The sequence below is a fragment of the Nansenia antarctica genome, assembly GCF_963989245.1.
Source record: "Nansenia antarctica genome assembly, chromosome: 12".
In the NCBI taxonomy this organism is placed as follows: domain Eukaryota; kingdom Metazoa; phylum Chordata; class Actinopteri; order Argentiniformes; family Microstomatidae; genus Nansenia; species Nansenia antarctica.
Genome location: NC_137682.1, coordinates 10019436 through 10043020, shown reverse-complemented (window position 1 = coordinate 10043020; position 23585 = coordinate 10019436). Strand labels below are relative to the sequence as shown.

Below are 23585 nucleotides of genomic sequence, written 5' to 3'. Positions count from 1 at the left end.
GAGGGAGGGAGGAGTGATGGAGGAGAGGTTATTGTGCTGTGTACAGTGAATGGACTGAGGACATCTCAAAGGCATTTTAAAGGTTTTGCCATTTAGGTTTTTCTTTTTTTCCATTTGCCTCCTCCTCCTTGTTTCTTTTTTTTTCCTTTCTGGAAGTAAAATGATATATTAACATGCCTCTCTTAGGAGAGGGCATGACCATCTTGAGAAGTCGCTCTGCGTGGGAATTGACTTTGTGACGTGAAGGGTAGATTGACCGCACACCTTTGTATTCCTTTTCACCCATACATTCCCGGGAACATGCTTGTTTCCAACCTATGATCACCACTCTGCTGAATCCCAAATCGTTCCCCTAACTCCTATCCCCTGGCCTGATTGGAAGGGTGAGTGCAATATGGCAAAAGTTCTAAAGAAGCCACGAAGGGGGGAAACGATGCATAAAGCTGGGTGATATGAACAAAACCAAAAACATATCACTCTAAATGAATCCATTGGTTTCTCGATAAGAATGAATCGTTTTTTTTTGTTTTGTTTTTTAAGTGCATGGTTACTTTCGGTAATCGCAGCATCACTTTAGGAGAACTGCCAAAAGGTTCAGTGAAGCGTGGGAAACAGTTGTGGTTGGCTGGTATAAATGAAACAGCATTGATGAAAGGCTGATTTTATGCGTGCAGCAACGTAGTGTACTGAAAATGACCGATCTTCGGTAAGTGCTAGCCACTTACATGTCGTTAAATGTCATTTTTGGTTCATCGTCTCAGCTATACTTCTACTTCCGATCCATTCCTCCTTAAATCTGTAGGAGTGTCTGGTGTGTAGGAGTGTGTGGCTTTATTTGGGGATTCAGCGTTCATCTCCCATGCAGATTCCAGAGGTTGACTAAGCATTAGTGGGTAGTCATGTGACCAGTCTAAACAATCAGTACTATAAAGTAATGTAAGGACGGGATGCCTCTATTGTATGCATGTACCCCTCAGTAACTGGATGATGTAGGTAGTAGGATGGGTGAAGATCCTCTCACGAAACAGACACACGATCTCCCAACTGTATCTCTTTAGCTAATGCTGTTATTAAATTACTGATGCTATCTTTTTTTTTGTAAATAGACTGTAATTATTTTGTAGGCGACTTGGCACAAATTGTACTCTTGATTATCAGGATGTTTTTATTTCCAATTTTAGCAAATCTACCTACGTTGTGTTCATAAAAGGGTGCTTTCTCATGTGAAGAGACATGAGCGTGTCAAGAAGCGACGGGTACAACTTTAAGGATCTCACCCTGTGGTCAAGATGTTAAAGGCTGCTGTATATTGAGAGCAAAGCTAAAATGTTGTTATTGGTCTTACCAATGACTGCTGCTAAACATCAGCCTACCTACTGTACATTATACATTGAGAAAGGTTTGATCCCATCGACCCAACCCCCCTGGACCCTGCCACCTTGGACCCCTGTGTAGGTTTGAGATGATTGGATAGGCAATTATGGTAACAGAACCGCCTTGCCTTCGGATAAGCCAGGTGGAATGTTTGCCGCATTTATCCAACCCTCCTAAGATCTACACTCATGTCTTAAGGGCTTTTGGACCTAGGTGGTTGTTTTTGAATTCAGGGGGAGAAGGTTCTAGAAGGTGAATGGTTAACCAGAGGGAATCACAAAGATCAGTTCATATTTTTTATTTATGCAAACAAAATAAAGACTGTGCTCTACAACCTAAAAACGGAACACATCAACAATGTGAATGGCACAGTGTTATAGCAAATGTATTATAATAAAGAATTTATTTGGTTTTAGTCCAAAAATTAAAATCCTAATGAAAGTCTGTGGTCGTTGAATGATTTGAGCAAAATGACATAAAGCTGTTCCAAGGACACACACAAAGTAAGATTACCAGAACCCATTAGCCTTATACTCAGTCGGAACGGTCTGTTCAACGCAGCTTGTTGAGTAATTGTTGTGTTTGTATATTCAGTCATTCTGACACTTTCTCTCCTCATTGACAAAGGTATAAACCTACAGAGGTGACATTGTCTCGTGGGTGAGTTTTGGTGAACAGGTACGTGTGTACGTGCACACTCAGACCCCAGTGGGACATCAATGACCCCAATTGAGTCATCAACGAGCCTGGTCGAGCCCAGCTCTGGTCTAAGGTAGTGGGCAGAAATGGCTTTTTTATCACCACACAAAAGGCTGGGGAGAGTCAGAGAGATCACATTTCCAGTACATCTAAAAATGGGTTATTCTAGGGTAGCTTTGTTATGACACACCCTTTATCCATTGTCTACATTTCAATATCACACAGGTTTGCAGTGTATCTCTTTCTCTCACACACAGAGGGAGAAGGACTTGACACAGAATCACATCTTATATACTGTCACACACACACTTTAGACGTGCACAAAGATCAAGATCTCGCGACAGGGAACATCTTTCTTTCTCCCTTTTTTTTGCCACGTTTTTGCTGTTATCGCAGCTCCATGGGCGGAGTCACAGAGGGCGGTCCCAGACCACTAGTGGTCCAATCAGAGTTGAATTCTCCCCCCAAAACAATCCGCTGCGAATACTTTCTCCATCCGGTGACTGGAGAGATGGGTGATCAATCACATCCAATGTGGTAACCATGGACATTAGCTTGTCAGTATCCATGAGGACAGGAATTGTGGAATTGGATTCGTAAGGGGGTAGAGAGGTCTTAGCTTGCTTGCTAACCATTTCTCAGGAGGAGATATCAGAAGATCTGATTATATTGATATCATTTGGAAAGAAGTAGCTGACGGGGCTTATTGTCTTGTGATCTTTAGTCTAAAATATAACATTTCATCTTTGATCTTCTCTGCAATCGGTCAACTTAAGAAACGTTTTGCAATGGCTCCAAGCAGGAAAAATTCCAGAAATCATGCCAAGAAAGGTCAGTATCCCTTCCCTTCTTTGCTGTTTTGCTAGCTTGCGAAATTGATGTTTGATTCAGCCATAAGATAGATAACGATCTGGCCAGCTGCATTTAGCCGCATCATAGCGATGTCTCTCGTCTCTCTCAGTCTGGGCAGGGCAATCTATGCAGCTTAAGTTAACCAAAAGAAAGTGAAGCTTTAGGGCTACTAGCTGATTAGCTATCATCCATCCATTGGATGATCTAGCTAGCTGGAAAGCTCTGCCATGGAATCTTGCCAGCAAGTAAACAAGTTGAGAAACGTCCATTGACCCCTTGGTTATATATTTTTTTTACAGTCCCATGATGATCTTTCATTGGTCCAATTGCACAATGTGACTTTCATAGAAAATGCTTTGCAGGCTTGCAGCACATCCTTGGCCTACCCTCCTCTAATACCTTTCAAATGATTCCTTCTAGTGCACATCATATGATATTCATCTACAGTGCCATTCCTGGAAATATGGGGTAGATCTGGTAAAAAAAAAAAAAAAAAGCCTGCCCTGGGTACTCTGTGAGTTGTTGGGTTTTAACCCAGTAACCCAGTGAGTGAGTGGTGTGTTTTAGTACTGGAATTTAGTCTCACATGGTTTTGAGTGGTTCATTTTTGCTAACAGCTCCTGAATTAGAAGTAAATGTTGCATGCATTTTAAGTGTTGCTTCATTGTATTCACTGATCCCATATTATCATCCCCCCCTGTTGTGCCAGTCATAGACCACCAAGCATCTATGCAACAATACAGGGGATTTGAGATGTCAGAAGATTACCCGCCACCATGCATTTGGATGTAGCTCGATTTTGCCCATGCTTGTCCCAGTTTGCTATTGTTGGCTGTGCTAGACAGACAGTCAGTCATTGTCAACATTTGAGAGACTAAATACAAGAAAAAAAAATCACAGGCTTGCATGACTGTCTGTCTGACGGTTCTCAATTAACCTATGTGTGGTCTTGTGTGAAGTGGACACCGTCATTTGATTTGCATCTTGATTAAAGAGTAGCATTTAGACAAGAGTATGAATGGTTTGTCTCAGCCAAATTCACTGCCGCCTTTGGCATGCCATATTGATGGTATGGTGTCTATCCAAGAGACTATGAAAGGACAGAGACCGAGGCTAGCTGATAACCCTAGCAGACCATCAGGCGTCATTGTCATTAGGTTTAAGATTGCTAAGGCAGTGTCACTGAGGCAGCCGATGCAACTCTATGCCTCTGAGAACACAAACAAACACATCTGCCCATTACAGATGCATAAAGCCTATAGGCAATTCCACGGTAACAAAATGATTTTGAGATTTTTCACTTTCAAACGTATACCAAACAAAAAACCTTGATAGCAAAGTATAACAACCCGATACAGTTCTATGCATAGGGACTACTTCTAACAATTCCAACTGAAAATAATAGCCTAATAACAAAAATGTACTTTAATAACTGCAGATTCAATGTTTGGTAACAGAATCACCATAACATATAACCCAAAAAATGTATGTAACCATGTTTCCCCAAATATCTGCTCTAAATTAAGATTTAGCCTAAACATGCCCTCAGAAAGAGTGGGGTGAATTTACATCCTGTAACAGAATAACGGTAACAGAATGACTGCATCGGCATCCCCTACATAATTTATGAATTTGAATGTCAATCTGTACATGATGATATAGGCTAGCCAAAGTACAGACCCAATGCTAGAAATATACAAGCAATGCTCTCATCAAGGTAATAATGTCCTCTTTTATCAACTTATAGGCTATACTGTACAGCGCCCTCCATACGTATTGGAACAAGGAAGCATTTTAGTTAAAACACTAGGGGCCAGTTTCACAGACAAGGCTTAAGCCTAATCCTGGACTAAAAAGCATCTTCAATGGAGATTTTACATTGAAAGTGTGATTTAGTCCAGGACTAGGCTTAAGCCTTGTCTGTGAAACCGGCCCTAGGCCTATCATTATTTGTCTAGAAGTCTACCTATACTTCTTACTTTTGAGAACTTTCATTACCTTCCCTCATGAGGCAGATAAATTAGAACATAGCCTAAGTGTTGATATTAGTATGAGGTTTGATGTGTTGCTTAGCAGCTTTTTAAATACTTTATGTAGGCTAGATGTTTTCTTGAACGCTTTTCCATGTTTGACCAGAGAAATCAAAGCATTTGCTTTGCCAAACCGCAGACCATGTTATCCTGGATTGCCCGGTGTACCACCCACCCAACGGGATGCATGGTCTGTCGGTATTAGATGACGAGACGATAACGTGGCTTCTGGAGGGGTGTCCAGAAATATAGCTCGGGTGAGCCCCTCAACCAGGTCTCGGGGTGGTAAAAGGGTAGCCCCTCGGCCCCGAGCCTGGTGGAGTGGAGAGGAAAACAACGACCCATACGCCGAAGAAGAAGAAAGCATTTGCTTGTAATCCCTATTTTTATAATGGAAGATAGTTGAGAAATGTGTGTCTGACACAATTTAAAAAATATGTAGGCTAGACTCTTTTCATTTGATTCCCAATTTGATATGCTCTATTGGATTTCAAATGTTGGTCCTCATGGGCCCTATAGAGTAGTTAAAGCCTGAGGTGTCGTGTTGCATGGCATCTGTGTTCAAATGCAGTTCTTATGCTGACAACAGCAGGGATGTCGCCACCTTCTGCTAAAAGATTAATAGCTTTTATGCTCTCTCCTTTTTTATGGAAACAGTGGCTTCTCTGACAAAAAAAATAAAACAAAACACTACTCTACCCATGTTGTGAGAAGATGACGACGTTGTATAGCCTGAACGCTTCATATCAAGAATGGCAAGGCAATATTCATTAAAGCAAACCTTCTCTCACAAAGCTTCGATGCTGGAGTTCACTCAGCCTGAGTTTGAGCTTGCTGCAAGTTCAACCAAGCCTCTGTCAGAATGAGAATTGCTTTTATTAGCCTACATCGATGTACGGATACAAGGAGTACAATTATTTGGTACAGGATAGGAAAATAATAGAATAAGCAGGATATAAACAACAATCAATAAGTATAAGCATAATATAGACAACAATCAACAATGGCCTATACAGTAGCGTCAGAGCGTCAATAATAGAATAAGTAATAGCAGCAGAATGCGAATTAGCATATCAACATTCTTAGCGTAAACAACATTACGCGAGTTCAGATTCAATTATCAGGTTATGCAAAAACGCTGTGCAGGTTACAGTGAGATGTGACACACTGTCATACAGTGTGCAGTGGTGCAAGTGGAGTAGTCTAGAGGTCAGGTAGGTGGTGACCACGTCTTTGTGCCCACTCTGTTAGCCTACAGTCCTCTCTCTGTCTCCCATCGGACTATGGCACAGCAGTGACACACACACACACACACACACAGCATGCCCTCCCTATATTCATTTGACAGCTCTAAATATAGTCCCTCGGGCAAGCAGTGTTGACCCGTATCGAGTTCTAACAGAGCCAGTGGTCACAGCATTATACAGCTGATTCACACTGGAGGTTTGGTCCGAAACTCTGGGGACCTGGACATATCTGCCACCATGGAGGAGGCAAACGCAGAGGAACTCATTATGGCTAAAGAGACAGGTAGGGTACAGGGGTCTTAGTTAAGTATAGGATAATAAAAAAACAGTTTTGCCCTGTTTGGTTCTTAAGTGTGAAATGGCAAACATGGATTGAGATTGAGAGGTCTGGTTCAAATGAATAGTGTCCTTTTCTGAGCTAACAGAACAGTATACTGTGACAAAAGGTTGTAGAGCAACCATGACAACCTAGGCCTATTACATTTGCTGCTATATAAAGCACTAGAGCGCGTCCATTTGATCAGTTGGAAAGTAGAAGAACATGTGTGTGGTGTGTTTGTCTAAGTTTATAAAAGAGTAAGTTAACAGTGCCAAAAATGCAAAATGACCCGTCAAGGCTATTCTGTCAAACATTAGCTAGCCTATAAGCTGTTGTACAGCTCATAGCTTTAGCGGTTACCTTGTCTTCAGCAATGCTTTTGAACAAGTATGGCCATTTCATACGTGCTGCACGCCTATCTTTGGAGTGTTTGAGTTGCAGCTGTTCTCTCCCCTCCTCAGCCAGGTCATGGGGTCACTCTCTCTATTCATCAGGTTGTCCTGCTATTTACAGGGTCCAGCTCATGTTGTGGACACAATCCCAGGATGTTTCCAGTTCTTGAGATGTTCTTATTCTCCTTCTATGATTTGTGAAGAGTTGTGCTTTTAGACTAGTAGTCTTCGTCTATTTAGCACACCTGTAGTAAGCTGTTGCAATAGTTCCTCTCTATTTAGTTCAGTGTGGTATCGCCAAGTGCTTTACATAGTGAGAGCCAAGGCTCTCCATACCGTACAGTGTGTAGCCTACTATGGGCTATGCTTGTCAATCACATGTTGTCTCTAATTTTAGAGTTTTGTGCAAGAGATCTCATAGAGAAACAGTGAAGACCTGACCAATACAGAGTAAAACGTTACAAGTAGTTGCATCTGTGATCCCAAATAAAAATGGCTGTTCCCATGGCCTATTGTACCAGGCTAATGCGCGAGATTATCTGTTGTGGTCTTGTTCCTCTACTTCCAGGCTTGTTAACCAAGATCAAGTTTCATTTTTACTAGCCTACATCGTATTTTATGATGTTATTTTACGATGTTATGTCATAACAACACATTCTCACTGCTTGTTTAGTCTGCTCCTCTATGAAGAAGTTGCTCTTAGACACAGATCTAGGATCAGCCTGTATATCTTGATCCTGACAGGGTGTTTTCTAACCCTCTCTGCTCTACCTGCTCACACTCACTCACTCACAGATTGGCCGAAATGGTAGTTGATTTTTTAATTCAACTGTGTAGTATGTAACAGTATTTAAGTATGCAAAATGCAGATGCCTGTGGCCCATCATGGGAATGATGATGCTCTGAATTTGAGGCTTCCGAAATGAGAAGATATTATGCTATATTCACTGTGTCCTTCCTTCTCCAGAGGTGAAGCCTGCTGAGGCCAGTAGGAATGGCAGAAAGGCGGAGGCAGGAGGAGGTGTTGGAGCCCCGAGGAACTCCATCTTCACCTGGTTCATGGTGCTAGCGCTGCTGGGTGTCTGGAGCTCAGTCGCCGTGGTCTGGTTCGACCTGGTCGATTACGACGACGTCATCGGTGAGTCACACGCCTCTCAGTTAGTCTCGCTTTGCCAGATTCAAGATTGGGCCTCTTGAGATCAAGATTAGGCTACCCCTATAGATTAAGATTAGGCTACACTCTAGAGGAATGAATATCAAAGCATATATTCTGAGTGCAGTTTGCATTTCTTATAAAGATATTTAGATGGTGAACCGTTTAGAGCAGTGGAGCAGACATTGGACTGGTACAAAAAAGAAAAAAGTACATTCTCAGCTTTTAATTTGATGTTTTCTTTTTTTCAGATTGGTTTAACCATATTATACTTTTTTTTAGTATATATTTTTATTATATTAGAAACCCTTTTCATACGTAGTCCCCAAAATTGACTTGACAGGTGTTTCTGGTTAGTCAAGTGTGCTACATCACAGACACAGAGCTGTCAATGTCTAGTAGATTTATTAGAATGTAGCCTGCAAAGAGGATTCGCTGCTCTGGAAACTCGCTACGCTAATGATCCTCCGCCCACGCAAGCGTTTCTAAAGGATCAATATTATAATTCGCATTTTCCAGAGCTAATGAGACAGCTGGCAACTGCAAAATTCACTGGACAGATGAATCATCCCCCGGAAGTCAGGCTCTTGGTGATGCATTTTCTTTTTTTTTTCTTTTTTTATTATTACTATGTCACACAGTGTTCCACTACCATTCAGCCAAACTACAGACACTTCACTGCAAGGTGCAAACCACTAGTTATCCTCAAAAAGGATGGTCAGGTTACAGTTTGCTGAAAAGCCTGCAGAGTTCTGGAAAAAAGCTCTGTGGACAAATAAGATGAATGTGATCATGAGTGATTGCAAGAGGACAGTTTGGAGAAAAAATTATCTGCCCAAGGTTTACAGCATACCACCTCATCTGTGAAACGTTGTAGAGGGGGTGCTATGGTTTGGGCATATAGCTAGCTATAGCTGCCACAAGAAATGGCTAACTTGTTAATTGATGATGGTACTGCTGACAGCAGCAGCAGCAGCAGAATGTATTCTGAAGTGTACAGAAACATCTTGTTTGCTTGAGACAATGACCCCAAACATGCTGCCATAGCAACTAGAGTTTGGCCAAAAAGCAGAAACTTCTTGACTGGCCAAGCCAATCTTCCGATTTAAATCCAATTGAACGCATTTAATTTCCTGATGATGATAGAATTTATCACCTGAGAAGATACCCAGTGTCTGATAGACATCAGGCAGTTATTGCAGACATCAGGCAGTTATTGCATGTTGTTGACCAAATACTAAACATGAGTGCTTTATTTGGACATTAATACTTTTTTCCAATATTTTGGTGCCCTGAAATAGGGGGAGTATGTTTTTAAAATGTTGTACTTTCTAAATGGTGAACCCAATATGAAGAACATTGAATTAAATCTGAGAATCTCTACTTTGACTCCATAGTAATTGAAAAATCCAAACTGTAGGGAGTATAGATAAAAAGAAAACAGACAAAAATGCTTCATCTTTCCAATATTTATGGAGGGCATCACTACGTGAGAACTGGCTGTCTGTGGTTGGGACAGGAAACTATCTCAGACAGGAGGCCATGAGGTAATGTTAAGAAAGAGGAAGGATGAATTCACTTTACAAAAAGTTATTGTTCATGAAAAGGTGAGTTAGTTCAACATTTTTACATGTTTAGCTTAAAATAGAGACTCTGACTTTTAATCATGAACTTTTGATATCTATAACTTACCCTAAATACTCCATGCTCTCTGTATTAATTGTACATGCAGCCAGGGCCAAGGAATTTCAAATGAACTTTTCAGGGGTTTTGCAAGGTATGGTCATGACTCGCATGCAGGCGAGGCTGGTGCAGGCAGAAATCAGAGGACAGGCTCATTGGAATGATTGGAATGGAATGAGGAATAGTATCAAACGTGTGTTGTACCATTTCAAACACGTTTGATACCATTTCTCATTACATGTATAATCATTACAATAATGTCCTCCGACATTCTACCTCCACTAGTCTCTCCTGCTTGTATTTATCATGTAACACTTCAAATCCATCTGCCATGTACTGCATATACTAAGGCCTAACCATGTCCACTCAACAATGTTTTCTGAGAATATGTTCCATTCTATTTGCTTGCAGTGTTTCACTGCATGCAGAAACAACATTGGCTAGCTGAAGTTGCATGCAATATTTCACCTTGCTCATACAGAACAATGCACTTTTCTTTCTTTTTGACGAACCCCACCCTCCCACTCCCACCTGTTAACCAACACATTCTTTACATTGTCCAAAGAGTTTTAGTTTTAGTTTGACAAGCCTGGAGAGGAACCTGTCTGGAACCTGAGTTCTGTGCTTCTCTCTGCTGCTGCTTCTGCAGATCAGCACCACCGCAACTACCACTTCCCCTCAAAGATGCAGAAATAGATTACAGACAGTATCTTTATTACTGCTGCAGAGTCCGAATCATGAGAATGGCCAGCAAGACTGACACAGATGCTGTACACTGTGGCTGCACTTCTAGTAGCCTATTTAATACCATGCTTTGGCAAGCACAGGATCACTCAGAGGAGGCTGGTGGAGGCAGAAATCAGGGAAGGGCTCATTGTAATGCATGGAATGGAATGAGGAAAGGTATCAAACACAACTCCTCCGATTACTACCTCTACCAGCTTCCCCTGCTATCATTATAATTACAGTGTTTATAAAGGATACAAAATCACAAGGGCCAGTAGGTCTATTGCTTCTGCAAGTAGCCTGACGGTAAAGCCTGACAAAGTCTGTATGAAGATTTGAGCTTTAAAATGGTGATGGGCATCGGTAGTGGCATCGGCATCGGTAGTGATCAAGGAATGTTTCGGTTGTCGTGAACGGCGACTAGAAAGCAAATCGGATTTCCCTGATCTAATTTTTTTTACTGATTATCGTCCGATTCCGATTGCTAGCCGATAGATCCGGGCGTCCCTAGTAAACACCGTTCATTTACCATTTATAAAAGTTCCATAAACCATGCTCCACTATTTCCATGTTTATAATTGGAAAGGACTTACATGAGTGCATACATCTTTCAGTGTATAGGGTCACAGAGTTGTGTGGCAACAGCTGAAGTCATTATGACAAACGGAGACGTTGATCCAGACTCTTCCTCTCTACAGGGAGGCTGGGAGCGTACGACGCTGACGGAGATGGTGACTTCGACGTGGAGGACGCCAAAGTTCTGCTCGGCAAGTAGTGCATTTTACAGAAACCTTTTGTGATCTCTGAAATATTCTCATCATGCATGACTGACTTGGTTTACATTTGTTTGACTAGCAGTGCTGGTATTTAATGAGCTTGCTTGGAAGGAAAGAAAGAAAGAAAGAAAGAAAGAAAGAACAGCCTAAAACACCATCACTTTAATGCTTTATTTTCCCAATACATCATCATTACGAAAGCTTCCTCTTAATGGGTAAAATCTTCACAATTGACCTCTAGCATACTGCACAGGTAGCTTTCGCATTTGTATTGGGGCATAGTAACAAATAGTTCAATTTAACCAGAGCTCTGTATGTCTCTGTCTTCACTGGTGGAGATAGGAATCGGAGGATGGGCTTATTGCAGTGCATGGATAAGGAATGGTATTAAACATACTCCATGCATTACAATGAGCCTGTCCTCCAAGTTCTACCTCCACAAGCCTCCCCTATATCCTCACGTATATACGTATATACTCTATCCACAACATATGACATATCTGCAGACACCATGCTCAGATGTAAAGAGGATGTAAGATGCAGGTATCACCATATCGTAGGATAGGTACTCTGACAGTACTCTTACCAGTCTAGTCTGCAGTCTTACATGTCTTCAGCAGTAGTGGAGTTGACCTAAATGTGGCTTTGCTTCAGTAGCTTTTCATAACAACATCACTGACAACCAACCATGAGCCATGTTGTATTGTCGTGACGTTGGCCGTTCTTACTGCAGCAAGCCGCATGAATCTAAACTCCTGGCTCATCACTGACACTTCCCATTACCCATTAAAACCCTAACACACACCAGTCCGTGTGGCCTCCGAGAGGGGTACTAATGACCTCCTTAACCAATAGGAGACCTGGAGACCGTAGCAGAATAGCAGGGAGGAGAAGCGATAGCCGACTCTTTGAGAGAGAGAGAGCATAGACGGGAACGTTTCTTATTCTTTTCTTACTCTTCTATTCTTCAAAACTGAAAAGCTTCTCTCTTTCCTGCATTACCATCCCGTTCTCTTCATTTCTCTCTCTCCCTGCCTCCCTTCTTTCACTTCTCTCCATCTCTGTCCTCTCTTGCTCTTTCCCTCCTGTTTTTTTCTCTTGTCAGGCCTGACCAAAGATGGCGCTAATGAGAACGCTGAGTCCCTAGAGGAGGTGCTTGATATTTTAGCGGAGGAGGGCTCTGATTGGTTTCACGGCTTCTTCACGTTTCTCTATGACGTAGTGACCACGGTAGAGAAGGAGGTGGAGGAGGAAGAAGAGGGGCAGACAGCTGAGGAGGAGGAGGAGGAGGAGGCTGCTGGTGGTACGTCCCAGAGTGACGAGGGAGTTCAGGGGGTTGTACTAGACAAGCTCCACAACCAATAGCAGAGCAGAAAAACCAGACCCATGAACCAATAGCACGGCGACTGACTGTTCTCTCCTACCCAACTGTGAGGACCAGACCAGTTAGTGCACAGGCCTACCTACCCCCCCCCAACTCTCACTGGAGGAGTATCATGCTTGTCCTGTCCAAGAAAAATACGTTTTTTGAAAGTTTGACCAGGGGAAACTCTCTCTCTCTCCTTGTGTTGGCCTTGCTGCAATGGTGTGTGCCATTGGGAATAGCAGATTGAACTTTGGACTGAGTTTTGGACATATTCTTTGCACTTTTCTAAGATTCTGCACTTACACCGCTACGATGCTTCTGCAATTCTCACTGTTCCGAACACTGACGTTTCTGTGGCTGTGTGCATGATTCGCTCTTCTAATCTAACCTTTCAGCAACTCACAAGCTGCTTTTAGTTTTTTGAGTTGCAATGTTATCTATCTGTCCATCCATACTGTGAAGAGCCCTTCCTGAATAATTTGAGCAGATTCCATGCCATATACATTCCATCTGTTTTCCCAGCAATAGAATGTTTATTCAATTTAGCCCCACTCTAGGACAACCACTATGCCTAAATTCCTAACAACGAATGGAATGTGTTAACACAGTGTTACTGGAACGATGCAGGAAATGATGCACAAAAACAATCAGGTCGCAAATGAGTTCTTGTGTGTGTGGGTGTGTGTGTGTGTGTGTGTACAGTGCATGCATGCAACTCTGAAGTGTTTGTTGCATTAAACATGTGAAAATCTCACCCATAGTTATCAACTTATAAATCGATAGCAGACATGTTCCCATAGTTCCCCAAACAGCCGTAATAGTCATCCTGACCCCAGAATTGAAGAGTTAGAAATAACACTGAACATTCATAGAGAGAGCACCTTGGTTTAATCGTTTATCCAAGCCACCATTGGAAACGTCACGTCAGCTCTTAATTATGGCGTGAGGTTGTTTTAGCGTACTTCTATGCAATAAATATTGCTGCAGTTTTGATTGTGATTTATTTTATGTGTGAAAGACGTGAGTGGATAAAGTGAGCTAAGCCTTTTGGTTACATGTTCCCTTACTGTGTAGTAACACTGTAACTACTACTTTTGTAACAGCTTCGTACAAGTATGTTGTAAGTTAGGTGATTTATTTGTATTTGTATCCTCAGGAGTGGATCAAGACAAACCGGTATAAGCCATAGCATTTTATTTTGTGGTTGCCTGATCTACTGAGTTTGACAGGGTGGTCTGATGGTCTGATGCACAGGTGTTTGATTGATGAACACATGCTTCTCTGTCCATGCTGTGTCTCATCTCTGTTCTCTGTGTGTGCTGTGTGAGGTTAGATGAAAGAGCGATAAAATCCCCTGCTCTCCAAAGAGAAAGTCTGAAAAAAGGTACTTGTTCCCTCCGGTGGCACGCTGTGTGTGTGTGTTGACATTGACATTTAAATCTTTACATTTAGCCAACATGCATCCAAAGTAATACTTTGATCAGGACACTTTACAGTGATTAAATAATGTGAGCCCAAAACAATTGACCAGAAACTAGACAACGTGTGCTTATTATGTTTCCTTGATGTTTAGACACTGTGAACTCCCTAGCAAGTGGGACTGTTATTTTACAGTATTAGAAAAGGTTGTTTACAGTGTGCCACTATTGAATCACTTTTATTTTCTTTGATCTAAAAGAGGACAAGACTGATGTTAAGAAAAAAGCTAAAGGTATCTTCCTGTTTTTGCACTTTTCCAGCTTTTTGTGTCTGTGTGTGTTTTGAGGTGGCATCTGTCAATAGTTTGATTTGCAGTGAGCATGACATTGACAGCATTTTGTCAGCGAATAGACACTCTGTGGACATTGCCCCATTTGCTCATGAGATAAAGGCTCACAGCAATAGTAGCTTATAGTAATAGTAGCTTCCATTACGACATTGTACAACACAATCTTAACAGTGAGCTCTTAGCTTGAGGTGTGTACATACATATATATTATTTTGTTAGTCTGCGGTCATAGGTAGCCAAATAAGGGTAAGGTTTAATTTAATTTAATTTAATTTAGCCATTTAGCAGACGCTTTTAATCCAAAGTGATTTACAATTACGAATTACAGGGACATTCCCCCTGGAGTAACTGAGGGCTAAGTGCCTTACTCAAGGGCACACTAGTAGTGGTGTGGTTTCAGGCAGGATTTGAACTCACAACCTTCCGATCACAAGTCCAACTCACTATCCACTAGACCACCACTACTCTAGGTTTGATCGCGGGATTTAGCATACATTTCATGTGGCTCAGTTTCCCCCATTGAATGATAGTAGACAAGCCTCTCCGGTTCTTCTCATTTTCATATTACAGCAAAATGTAATCTTTTCTTATACCGTTCTAAAATGTTCCCGCGGTATAAATGTAAACTTCAGAGATTAACCTCATAGTAATTGTTTGATTTGAAATCCAAACTTTTGGAGTGTAGAGCTTGTAAAGTAAACATTTCATTGTTCTGTTGACAACGTGTTCATTTACATATGTTAAATAAACTTTGACTTGGCTTGACTTGACTCAACTCAGGATTTTGGCTTCCATAATCTGTCGATGTTCGATGTTGATTGAAGACGTTTGAATCAAAGCTATTAATCCAGTTTTCATTCAAATAAATTCTGCCATCCACATGTTTAATCCCGCCAACATAACCTTGATCCGTTCTGTTTTCCTCAGCGAGGACCTTTCCCTCTCGCTCCTCAGCGCTGCTGTTACATTTTGTGAATAAAACAGCTCTTCATTTGGCAGTCTAATAGATAATGGAACAGCAATTGTCTTGAAATGGTATTGAAAAGCTCACAAGTTACTGTATTAGCGTTATACTGCCCAACCCTACTTTGTTCCTGTGGTCCAGCTGAACATCTGTATGACCGGTACAAAACATGCTTAGTGAATATCTGGTCGAGGTATCAAAACCGACAATTGTGTGATGATGAACTTGCACTCTGAAATGGCATGAAAGCGTCTTATTTTGACGTGTCTTATCTGGCACATCATACAGTAGCCTAACTTCTTGTTTGTCTTTGTAAAAGTGTCAAAGGAGGCTGTTGAGGCTCCTGTTTCAAAAGCAGAAAAGCCAAAAGGTACTGTAGACAGTATTTGATCATGGTTGTGTGTTTTTTTTTCTTTATTGTGACTTTGTGGCTAATAGCTCTTCCTTTCTTTGTATGTAGAAGACAAGCCTGAGGATGCTAAGAAAAAAGTCAAAATCGAAGGTACTTTGGGTAATGGGCTATAGCCTTCAGCAGTGGTTCTCAAATGGTCTGGCTTTGGGACCCACATTTTCCCATGGTCAGGGAGTCGCAACCAACATTTGTAGAATTCAAACCAACCAAATTTCCCCCAAATGTACTAGTAAACACTTACACAATTACTGGGGTTTCAGTCCCTTTTTATTGTCAATGTACGTAAATCCATAAGGACAGCAGCTGGTGTTAGTAGCCACGGTCATTTTTCCGTTTTTAACATAGTCTTAGTCAAATTTGCGGTTCGCCAATATTTAGCTATGACAAGTGACAGTCTAAGTTCATGTTGCCATGGCAACAGCTAGCCTACTGCACGTCATTCACGCACATCTGTCAAAATAAAAGTCTGACATCCGAAAGCTAAACACTAGAACTACGTTTGGCTTCTCTTGTGTTCAAATATGTATATATATATATATATATAATAAAAAAATTACACATTCAGAATGAGTCCGCGGCCCACTTTTGGGGCGCGACCCACCAGTTGTTGAGAAACACTGGCCTACAGTATTCATCTCCAGTCCAGTCCGAGGTCTTGCGGCTAGAGGTTGCACATAAAGGCTAGAATTGTACTGTGTTAAATTTGTCTTCTAAAGCTAATCGCTAACCCATTTTCCTGAAAAAGAGGTCCTGTTCTATTCAAATATAGTTTAAGTTACAGTATATTGGGGTAACAATCTGCTTTCTAGACTTCAGTATACAAAACCGGATCTTAGTACCTCTGAATCCAAGGCTCTTACGGTAGAGAAGAACAGGTTTTGAAAAGCCCTGAATTCAAGACCTTGACCACCAGACAAGGCAGTTAGTGATGTTGCTCTAGATGAAGAAGATCTGGGTCAACCTTCTCCAACTTCTTTCTGGTCTTCCCCCTTCATCAGATGACAAGTCTGCAGATGTGGCCCCTAGAAAGAACAAATCTAAAGGTACCAGTATGTTGCACCTCCTGGTTTTGAAAGCTGGTTTGTGGTGGTTTGACCTTCAACTGTGAGTTGCACGGCTTAAGACCTGACATTGTGCACTTTTAGAAAAAGGGTCCTCTAAAGGGTTTTTCAGCTCTCTGTGTGGAACCCTCTGTGGAAAGGGTCATAGATGAAATCCCACAGGCTTTATAAAAGGGTTCTCCCACAGAGACCTTATTTCCAATGATTATGGATTATTATTATTTTATGGAATAAAGGACATTTGTTGTGGATTGATCACATTATATCCCATAGTTTCACTAACCTTGTTTTTTTATAGTTGTTTGTAGTGGTGTTAACACAACTGGATTGAGTTGATTGGACACATGTTTGCCATCTCCTTCTGTAAGGGGATGTGGACTGATTTTGTGTGGTTCTGGAGTTGCTGTGGTTCTAACCCTTATTTCCCTGGATCTGAGGTAACACAAGAACCACAATGGTCTCCTTTGCATGTATATTACTACTCAACTTAGTATTTATTATGATAACAGTAATAATGGCTGTTAGCATGTTGCAGTGGGGCTATGACTTAGATTCTGTGTTTATGCTCAGATGCTAGGCTGCTTTTTAAAAAACAAGATCAGATACATACAAACCCTAACATTCACCGGTTGTTTTGAGTGACAGTAACCCCCCCGACCCTTGCAGCTTGTAGAACAGACTTGTGAAGTTGAGGTGTGTAGCCACAGCCACACTACCTTGTTAAAACAATTGTCAAATCTCCAGAGCACCCCATTAAAGACCTGGGAAGGAAGCTAAAGGCAGCACTGAAAGAGCAGTTGAGGATCATCCATGAGAAGATTGAAGCTAAAAAGATAGCAGCGATGGCTCTGGCTGAAGTGCGGAGTATTCTGGCTAAAGAGGAGGAGGAGAAACTGCTGGCCAAAGCTCTGGAGCTCAAGAGGTCAGAGGCTGCCCTGAAAGCCCAGAAAGCACTAGAGGCCAAGCTCAAGAAGGAGAGAGAGGAGAAAGAGAATGAATTGAAGGGGAAAAGAGAGGCTGAGATTAGGGAAAAGGAGCAAGCGGAGAAGGACAGGGTGGAGAAAGTACGGGCAGAGCAAGAGAAGCTGGAGCAGTTTAAGAAACTGAAAGAAGAAAAAGAGACGGCCGAGAGAGAGCAGAAAGCCCGGGAGAAAGCTGAGGTGGAGAGAATGGAGAGAGAGAGGGCGGAGAAGGAGAGGGCAGCGGAGGAGCAAGCAGCCAAAGAAGAAAGGGAAAGACTAGAGAAAGAGAAGGCAGCCAGAGAAGAGAAAGAAAGACTAGAGAAAGAGAAGGAAAGACTAGAGAAAGAGAAGGTAAGACTAGAGAAAGAGAAGGCAGCGAAAGAAGAAAGGGAAAGACTAGAGAAAGAGAAGGCAGCCAGAGAAGAGAAGGAAAGACTAGAGAAAGAGAAGGAAAGACTAGAGAAAGAGAAGGAAAGACAAGAGAAAGAGAAGGAAAGACAAGAGAAAGAGAAGGTAGCCAGAGAAGAGAAGGAAAGACTAGAGAAAGAGAAGGTAGCCAGAGAAGAGAAGGAAAGACTAGAGAAAGAGAAGGAAAGACAAGAGAAAGCAAAGGCAGCCAGAGAAGAAAGGGAAAGACTAGAGAAAGAGAAGGAAAGACTAGAGAAAGAGAAGGTAAGACAAGAGAAGGAAAGACTAGAGAAAGAGAAGGCAGCTAGAGAAGAAAGGGAAAGACTAGAGAAAGAGAAGGCAGCCAGAGAAGAGAAGGAAAGACTAGAGAAGGAGAAGGTAGCCAAAGAAGAGAAGGAAAGACTAGAGAAAGCAAAGGCAGCCAAAGAAGAAAGGGAAAGACTAGAAAAGGAGAAGGCAGCAAAGCAACAGGCAGAAAAGGAGAGAATGGAAAAGGAACAACTTGCAAAAGAAAAGAAAGAGAGAGAACTGGCAGTAGCTGGGTGGGTAGCTAAGGAGAGGGCACACAAGGTAAAGGTAGAAAAGGAGAGGGCAGCTAAAGAAATGGAACTAGAGAAGGAGAAGGCAGCAAAGCAACAGGCAGAAAAGGAGAGAATGGAAAAGGAACAACTTGAAAAGAAAGAGAGAGAACTGGCAGTAGCTGGGTGGGTAGCTAAGGAGAGGGCACACAAGGTAAAGGTAGAAAAGGAGAGGGCAGCTAAAGAAATGGAGAGAATGGAGAAAGAAAGGGCAGCTAAAGAAAAGGAAAGGTCTGAGAAAGATCATCTAGTCAAAGAAAAAGCAGTGAAAGAGAAGGTGGGGACAGAGCAGTTGACCAAAGAGAGGGGCGTGAAGGAGAGGGGAGAGAGAGAACGGGCTAGCAAGGAGAATGCAGAGGAGAGGGAAGCCAAGGAAAGGGCAGACACCGAGGGAGTGGTGAAAGAGAAGGAGAGAAAGGCTAAGGATAAAGAGGATGACAAAAAGCCAACTGAAAAAGACACTCAGGCCAAGAAATCAGACCCACTAGATGCCGATGTCAAGAAGATAGACAAGGATAAGGATGCCGTCAAGAGGGAGAGAAGCCACAATGAGGAGACGATGTCTGTTAGAGACCTTCTGAAACCACTTAAATCGGGCAAGGGAAGCAAGAAGTGACCCTAGCGTCTGTACAGTAGGATCTGGCTGATGATGTAACTAATGGTGCTGAACTCTTGATGGATATTTATTCCAATGATAGATAGCTGTGTTGTTACAGTAATAGATTCTATTATTTTGTATATTGATATTGGTCACTGGATGGTACAATTCAAAAAGTTATGTTTCCACCTCTCCTTTCTTTTCAGTATATTTTCACAACTATGTGTCGGTGCTGTCATTTTATGACACGTTTTATAACACATGACAATACATGGTGTTATTGCCTTAAAATGATGGTGTAAATAGGTCTAGACATCTTACTGGAGTGTTACCACATACTGATTGCCACATACTGTACTTTGCCCAAAAAAATAACCTAGTGTGCCCATTAAATGAGAAAGCAACTTTACAAAACATTGATCATCCTTTTATTACGTAACTAAAACCCAAATGGTTGTAGTCATGGTGTGTAAAGATGGTTACCAGTAAACTCACTCGTTGAAAAATCTCTAAAACCTCCATGTATAGAAGTCATTTTTTGAATAACTGAAAATACATAGTGTGATCCTTTTGCTTGAAGTTATTGTTCATGCATTTTAACTATAAATGCTGAGCATTTTTGTGCTATGAAGTGTTATTCAGTAAAGATTTAAACTACCTATCATGATGAATGGAAATAGTCAGATTTGCTACAGTTCTTGAATGATGGCGTCAGAACGGAGCATATTTAATTGCTACAAAGTTGTTGTTTAGAAATGCATGATAAAAAAATACCTTGTATTTGTGTGGCTTGCTTGTTTGCGTGTTTGTTATAGATTGAGTAAGACAGCTGTAATAAGCGTATTAAATTATGTTTTCTTGTCTTAAAATCTTCTATACTGCAGTACTTGCAACAGAGTGTAATTGTTAAATCATAGCATGCCAACTTAACATGTTTTGGTCCCAAAAAATTGCAATTATGACACAAGTAAGGGAGAATTGGGAAGGGGGGGCGTGGTTCACCAAATGTATTGGCATGTATTTATTATTAAAGAATTGTTCTGAAATTGGCGTGTGTGCTCTTTTAGTAACAATGGTATAGTATTTATGCCACCTATCCAATGAAACGTGACCCAAAGTGTTCAACAGACAGACTGGTATTCACCAGACCTCTCAGTTCATTAGTAGGGGTCTAGACTTGACTAGAGGTGCCCACATGTTTGCATCTCACTGTAGATAACCTGTGTATGTTGACTTTAAATAGACTTTAGAGTAGAGCAGGACCATCCATGGGCACTCCTTAAGATAACCATACAATCATCTATACCAGGTGGAGGGGGTTAGGGGTTGAGGATGTCATAGGTATGTGGGTGTCCCTTAGCTACTGGGTCAGGCACTGTTTCGACAGATTGTAAACCAACGTCAGTTGTGCATTGTTGTTTGTTTGACTGTGATTTCACTTCCTTGAGAATCTGTTTTTGTTTATTTCCTAACCCTAACCCTTACTATGAAGAACATATCCATAATGCATTATGTATTATATTGTAATTATATATTCTAATATCCTCAGAATTGTTGTTATTGAAGTTATAATTCAGTAATAATGAAGTAAAAGCAATTATAGGCATACTGTACATAATGATTAATAATTCTATAAACCAATACCCACTAATGCATTATAAGCAAAATCATAATTACATGCGAGGTCAAGTAATGTAATGCCTCGTTACTGTTAGTCACTTTCTTCTCACAAATTATAAAGCATCATATAATGCCTGTTGGCTATCTACTGCAGGCATGTTATCACTTTTGTTAAAGAAATCAAAGATGGCCATTAGAATGATTTATAATTATTGAGAAAAAAAGTGACCTGTGCATATACTGTATTATAATATACAGTCATGTGAAAAACACCCCATAAAAATATTTGTCTTTTTCAACATATTTAAACATTTGATCTTCATTTTAACAATATTGAGAGATGGAGGTAATATAACTAAACATGTTTTTTTGATATAGAGCAGCTAAGATAGGAATTCAAGTAGTGAGTGGTGAGAGAGATGTGTTTTTGAACGTAATGTTTCATGAGTGCACATCAACATGTTCAAACAAACAGGACTCAAGGAGCGGCCAGTGGTTGTGGTGCAGAGGGAAGCTGTTCAGGATCAACCAATAGAAGAACAAGGTACGGCCACACCCTCCTGCCTCTGATTGGTCCTCCTAGCACACGGTTAAATCACCGACCGAAACCAACAGTGTCTCCTCACAGTTAAAAATGGCAATGTGTTATCCTTTACACACACATACCTAGGCACTCATCTTACCCCAAAAACAGGGTTGTATGCTATCTGTTGAGATACCATGTTGAACATTTAAGCAATATCACACGAGAGTGTGTTATACTGAATATCAGCACTGCTGTGATTCGGTCGTAGGTACGAGGCCACAGGCCGAGTACCGAAGACGATCACAGCCGTGCTGATATTCAGTATAACAGCACGACCTCGAGTGTGATATTGCTTTTATACAACAGTTCTACAGCGCAATTTATTAGTTAACAGTAATAAGCGACAACAGATTATGCTTTGTTTGTTTATTTAATCATATGAATAAACAAAAAATAGTTCCGCAACTGAACTTCAAATGGACTGTTGCCTCGTAACCTGAACACAAACATGTAGTCTAATTAACGGTCATTTAGTAGAACATCTGTGCGGCGGAGTGATACATATACTGTAGTTAAAAGTCCCAGTGCTGTTATACTGTATATCAGCACTCATGGAATGTCTCTTGTCCAATCAAATTACTTGGTCGGAACTAACTTGTATAATTGACTATAATGTCTAGAGACCTGTGGACATACCATATAATATCCTCAGCTGTCTTCATGTTGTCTGTGCTGTATGGGGGACAGGTTCAGGGTTCGAGGAGGAGCAGGTGTCTGACGAGGTAGGGATGTAGAGTTAGGGGCAGACAGCGACAAGGTGCCTGTGAGGACCAATAAGGAGGCTGTGGAGGTCGGGCTGGAGGTCGGAGGGCAGACTTGAGTGGCAGGTAGTGGCAGGTTAGAACCGCTAGCCACATCTGGTGATCTTCGAGGTTTGGATAGGTGTCAGCAATATGGCCTACACATAACACATCCCATAATAGACATAGGCTAGGCCTTGGTTCTATTTGCAATGGCAATCTACAGTTGGGTCCAGAAATATTTAGACAGTGACACAGTTTCTATAATTTGGGCTCTGTACACCACCACAATGGATTTGAAATGAAACAATTGAGATGCAATTGAAGTGCAGACTTTTAGCTTTAATTCAAGGGGTTGAACAAAAATATTGTATGAAACCTTTAGGAATTGCAACCATTTCTATACACAGTCCTCTATTTTTAGGGGCTAGAAATTGTCAAATTGGACAAATTAACATAATCATAAATAAATTATGTGTTATTTTACCTGCTTAATTGATAAAGAAATAATGAAGTAATAGCCCAGAAAAAGAAGTCCATGAAAAAGCTTTTGAGTCCAATTACTTCTGGTCCCTTGAAAAAGAGCTTTAATTCCTAAACCCTTCCTCCAATTTGGATGTGAATACCCTCAAATTAAAGCTGAGAGTCTGCACTTTAAGCCCATATTCATTATATAGCTGTAACTTTGGTAAACAGCTACAATAACAAAAACATATGGACCTATATAAATCTATCTATTTGCCTTCCAGATAGTGCCCCTCAACCTGGCAATGATGATGGTAAGTTAAAAAGAATAGTATATATTGGGGCGCTTAGGTGGCGTAGCGGGTTAAGCGCTGACCATGTAACCGCAGGGTCCCCGGTTAGATTCCGCCCGGGGACATATCCTGCATGTCATCCCTCCTCTCTCTCTCTCTCACCCATCCTTCCTGTCTAAATCTTCACTGTAACTGTCAATAAAAATGAAAAATATGAGTGGGACTGCCCCACTCAGAAAAAAAGAAAAGAAAAAAAGAATAGTATAGCTCTGCCTGTCTGTCCCTTGGCCTGTCTGCCTGTTGGTCTCAATGTATTTTTGTCTCTATCCATATCTGTCTGCATCTCTGTGTGTCTGCGTCTCAGTCAGTCTGTATCTCTGTGTCTGTGTTGGTCCAGCTGTCTGTCTGTCTGTATGTCTGTATGCCTATCTATCTGTCTGTATGTCTGTCTGTCTGTCTGTCTGTCTTGTCCACCAGATCAGGGTCTCCTAACTGTTTTTAATGTTGTTACTT

At 41.3% G+C, this 23585-nt stretch overlaps 2 protein-coding genes across 6 annotated transcripts in view; both read left to right on the top strand.

The window, feature by feature from the left end:
- Positions 1-2593: 2593 nt before the first annotated feature.
- The window catches only part of LOC308168190 (aspartyl/asparaginyl beta-hydroxylase-like), a 33809-nt gene continuing 12817 nt past the window's right edge, over positions 2594-23585 (top strand). For 3 of the 4 annotated variants that reach the window (XM_080542685.1, XM_080542682.1, XM_080542683.1), the window contains exons 1-5: positions 6366-6485; positions 7881-8051; positions 11174-11242; positions 21464-21532; positions 23064-23093. In XM_080542685.1, coding sequence (XP_080398811.1) covers positions 6440-6485; positions 7881-8051; positions 11174-11242; positions 21464-21532; positions 23064-23093 — 385 coding nt within the window. In that variant the 5' untranslated portion in view covers positions 6366-6439. Of the gene's footprint in view, positions 2905-6365; positions 6486-7880; positions 8052-11173; positions 11243-21463; positions 21533-23063; positions 23094-23585 lie in introns of those variants that run through there. The other variant, XM_080542684.1, reaches the window with a different exon arrangement.
- On the top strand, positions 17353-19431 carry LOC308168192 (uncharacterized protein). Of its 2 annotated transcripts, none has more exons than XM_080542689.1 (2): positions 17353-18135; positions 18298-19431. In XM_080542689.1, the coding sequence occupies exons 1-2, from the start codon at positions 17665-17667 to the stop codon at positions 19384-19386; spliced, it is 1560 nt and encodes a 519-aa protein (XP_080398815.1). In that variant the 5' UTR covers positions 17353-17664; the 3' UTR covers positions 19387-19431. The 2 variants fall into 2 exon arrangements, with proteins under 2 accessions (XP_080398815.1, XP_080398814.1); XM_080542688.1 differs by having other exon boundaries at positions 17353-18456; positions 18493-19431.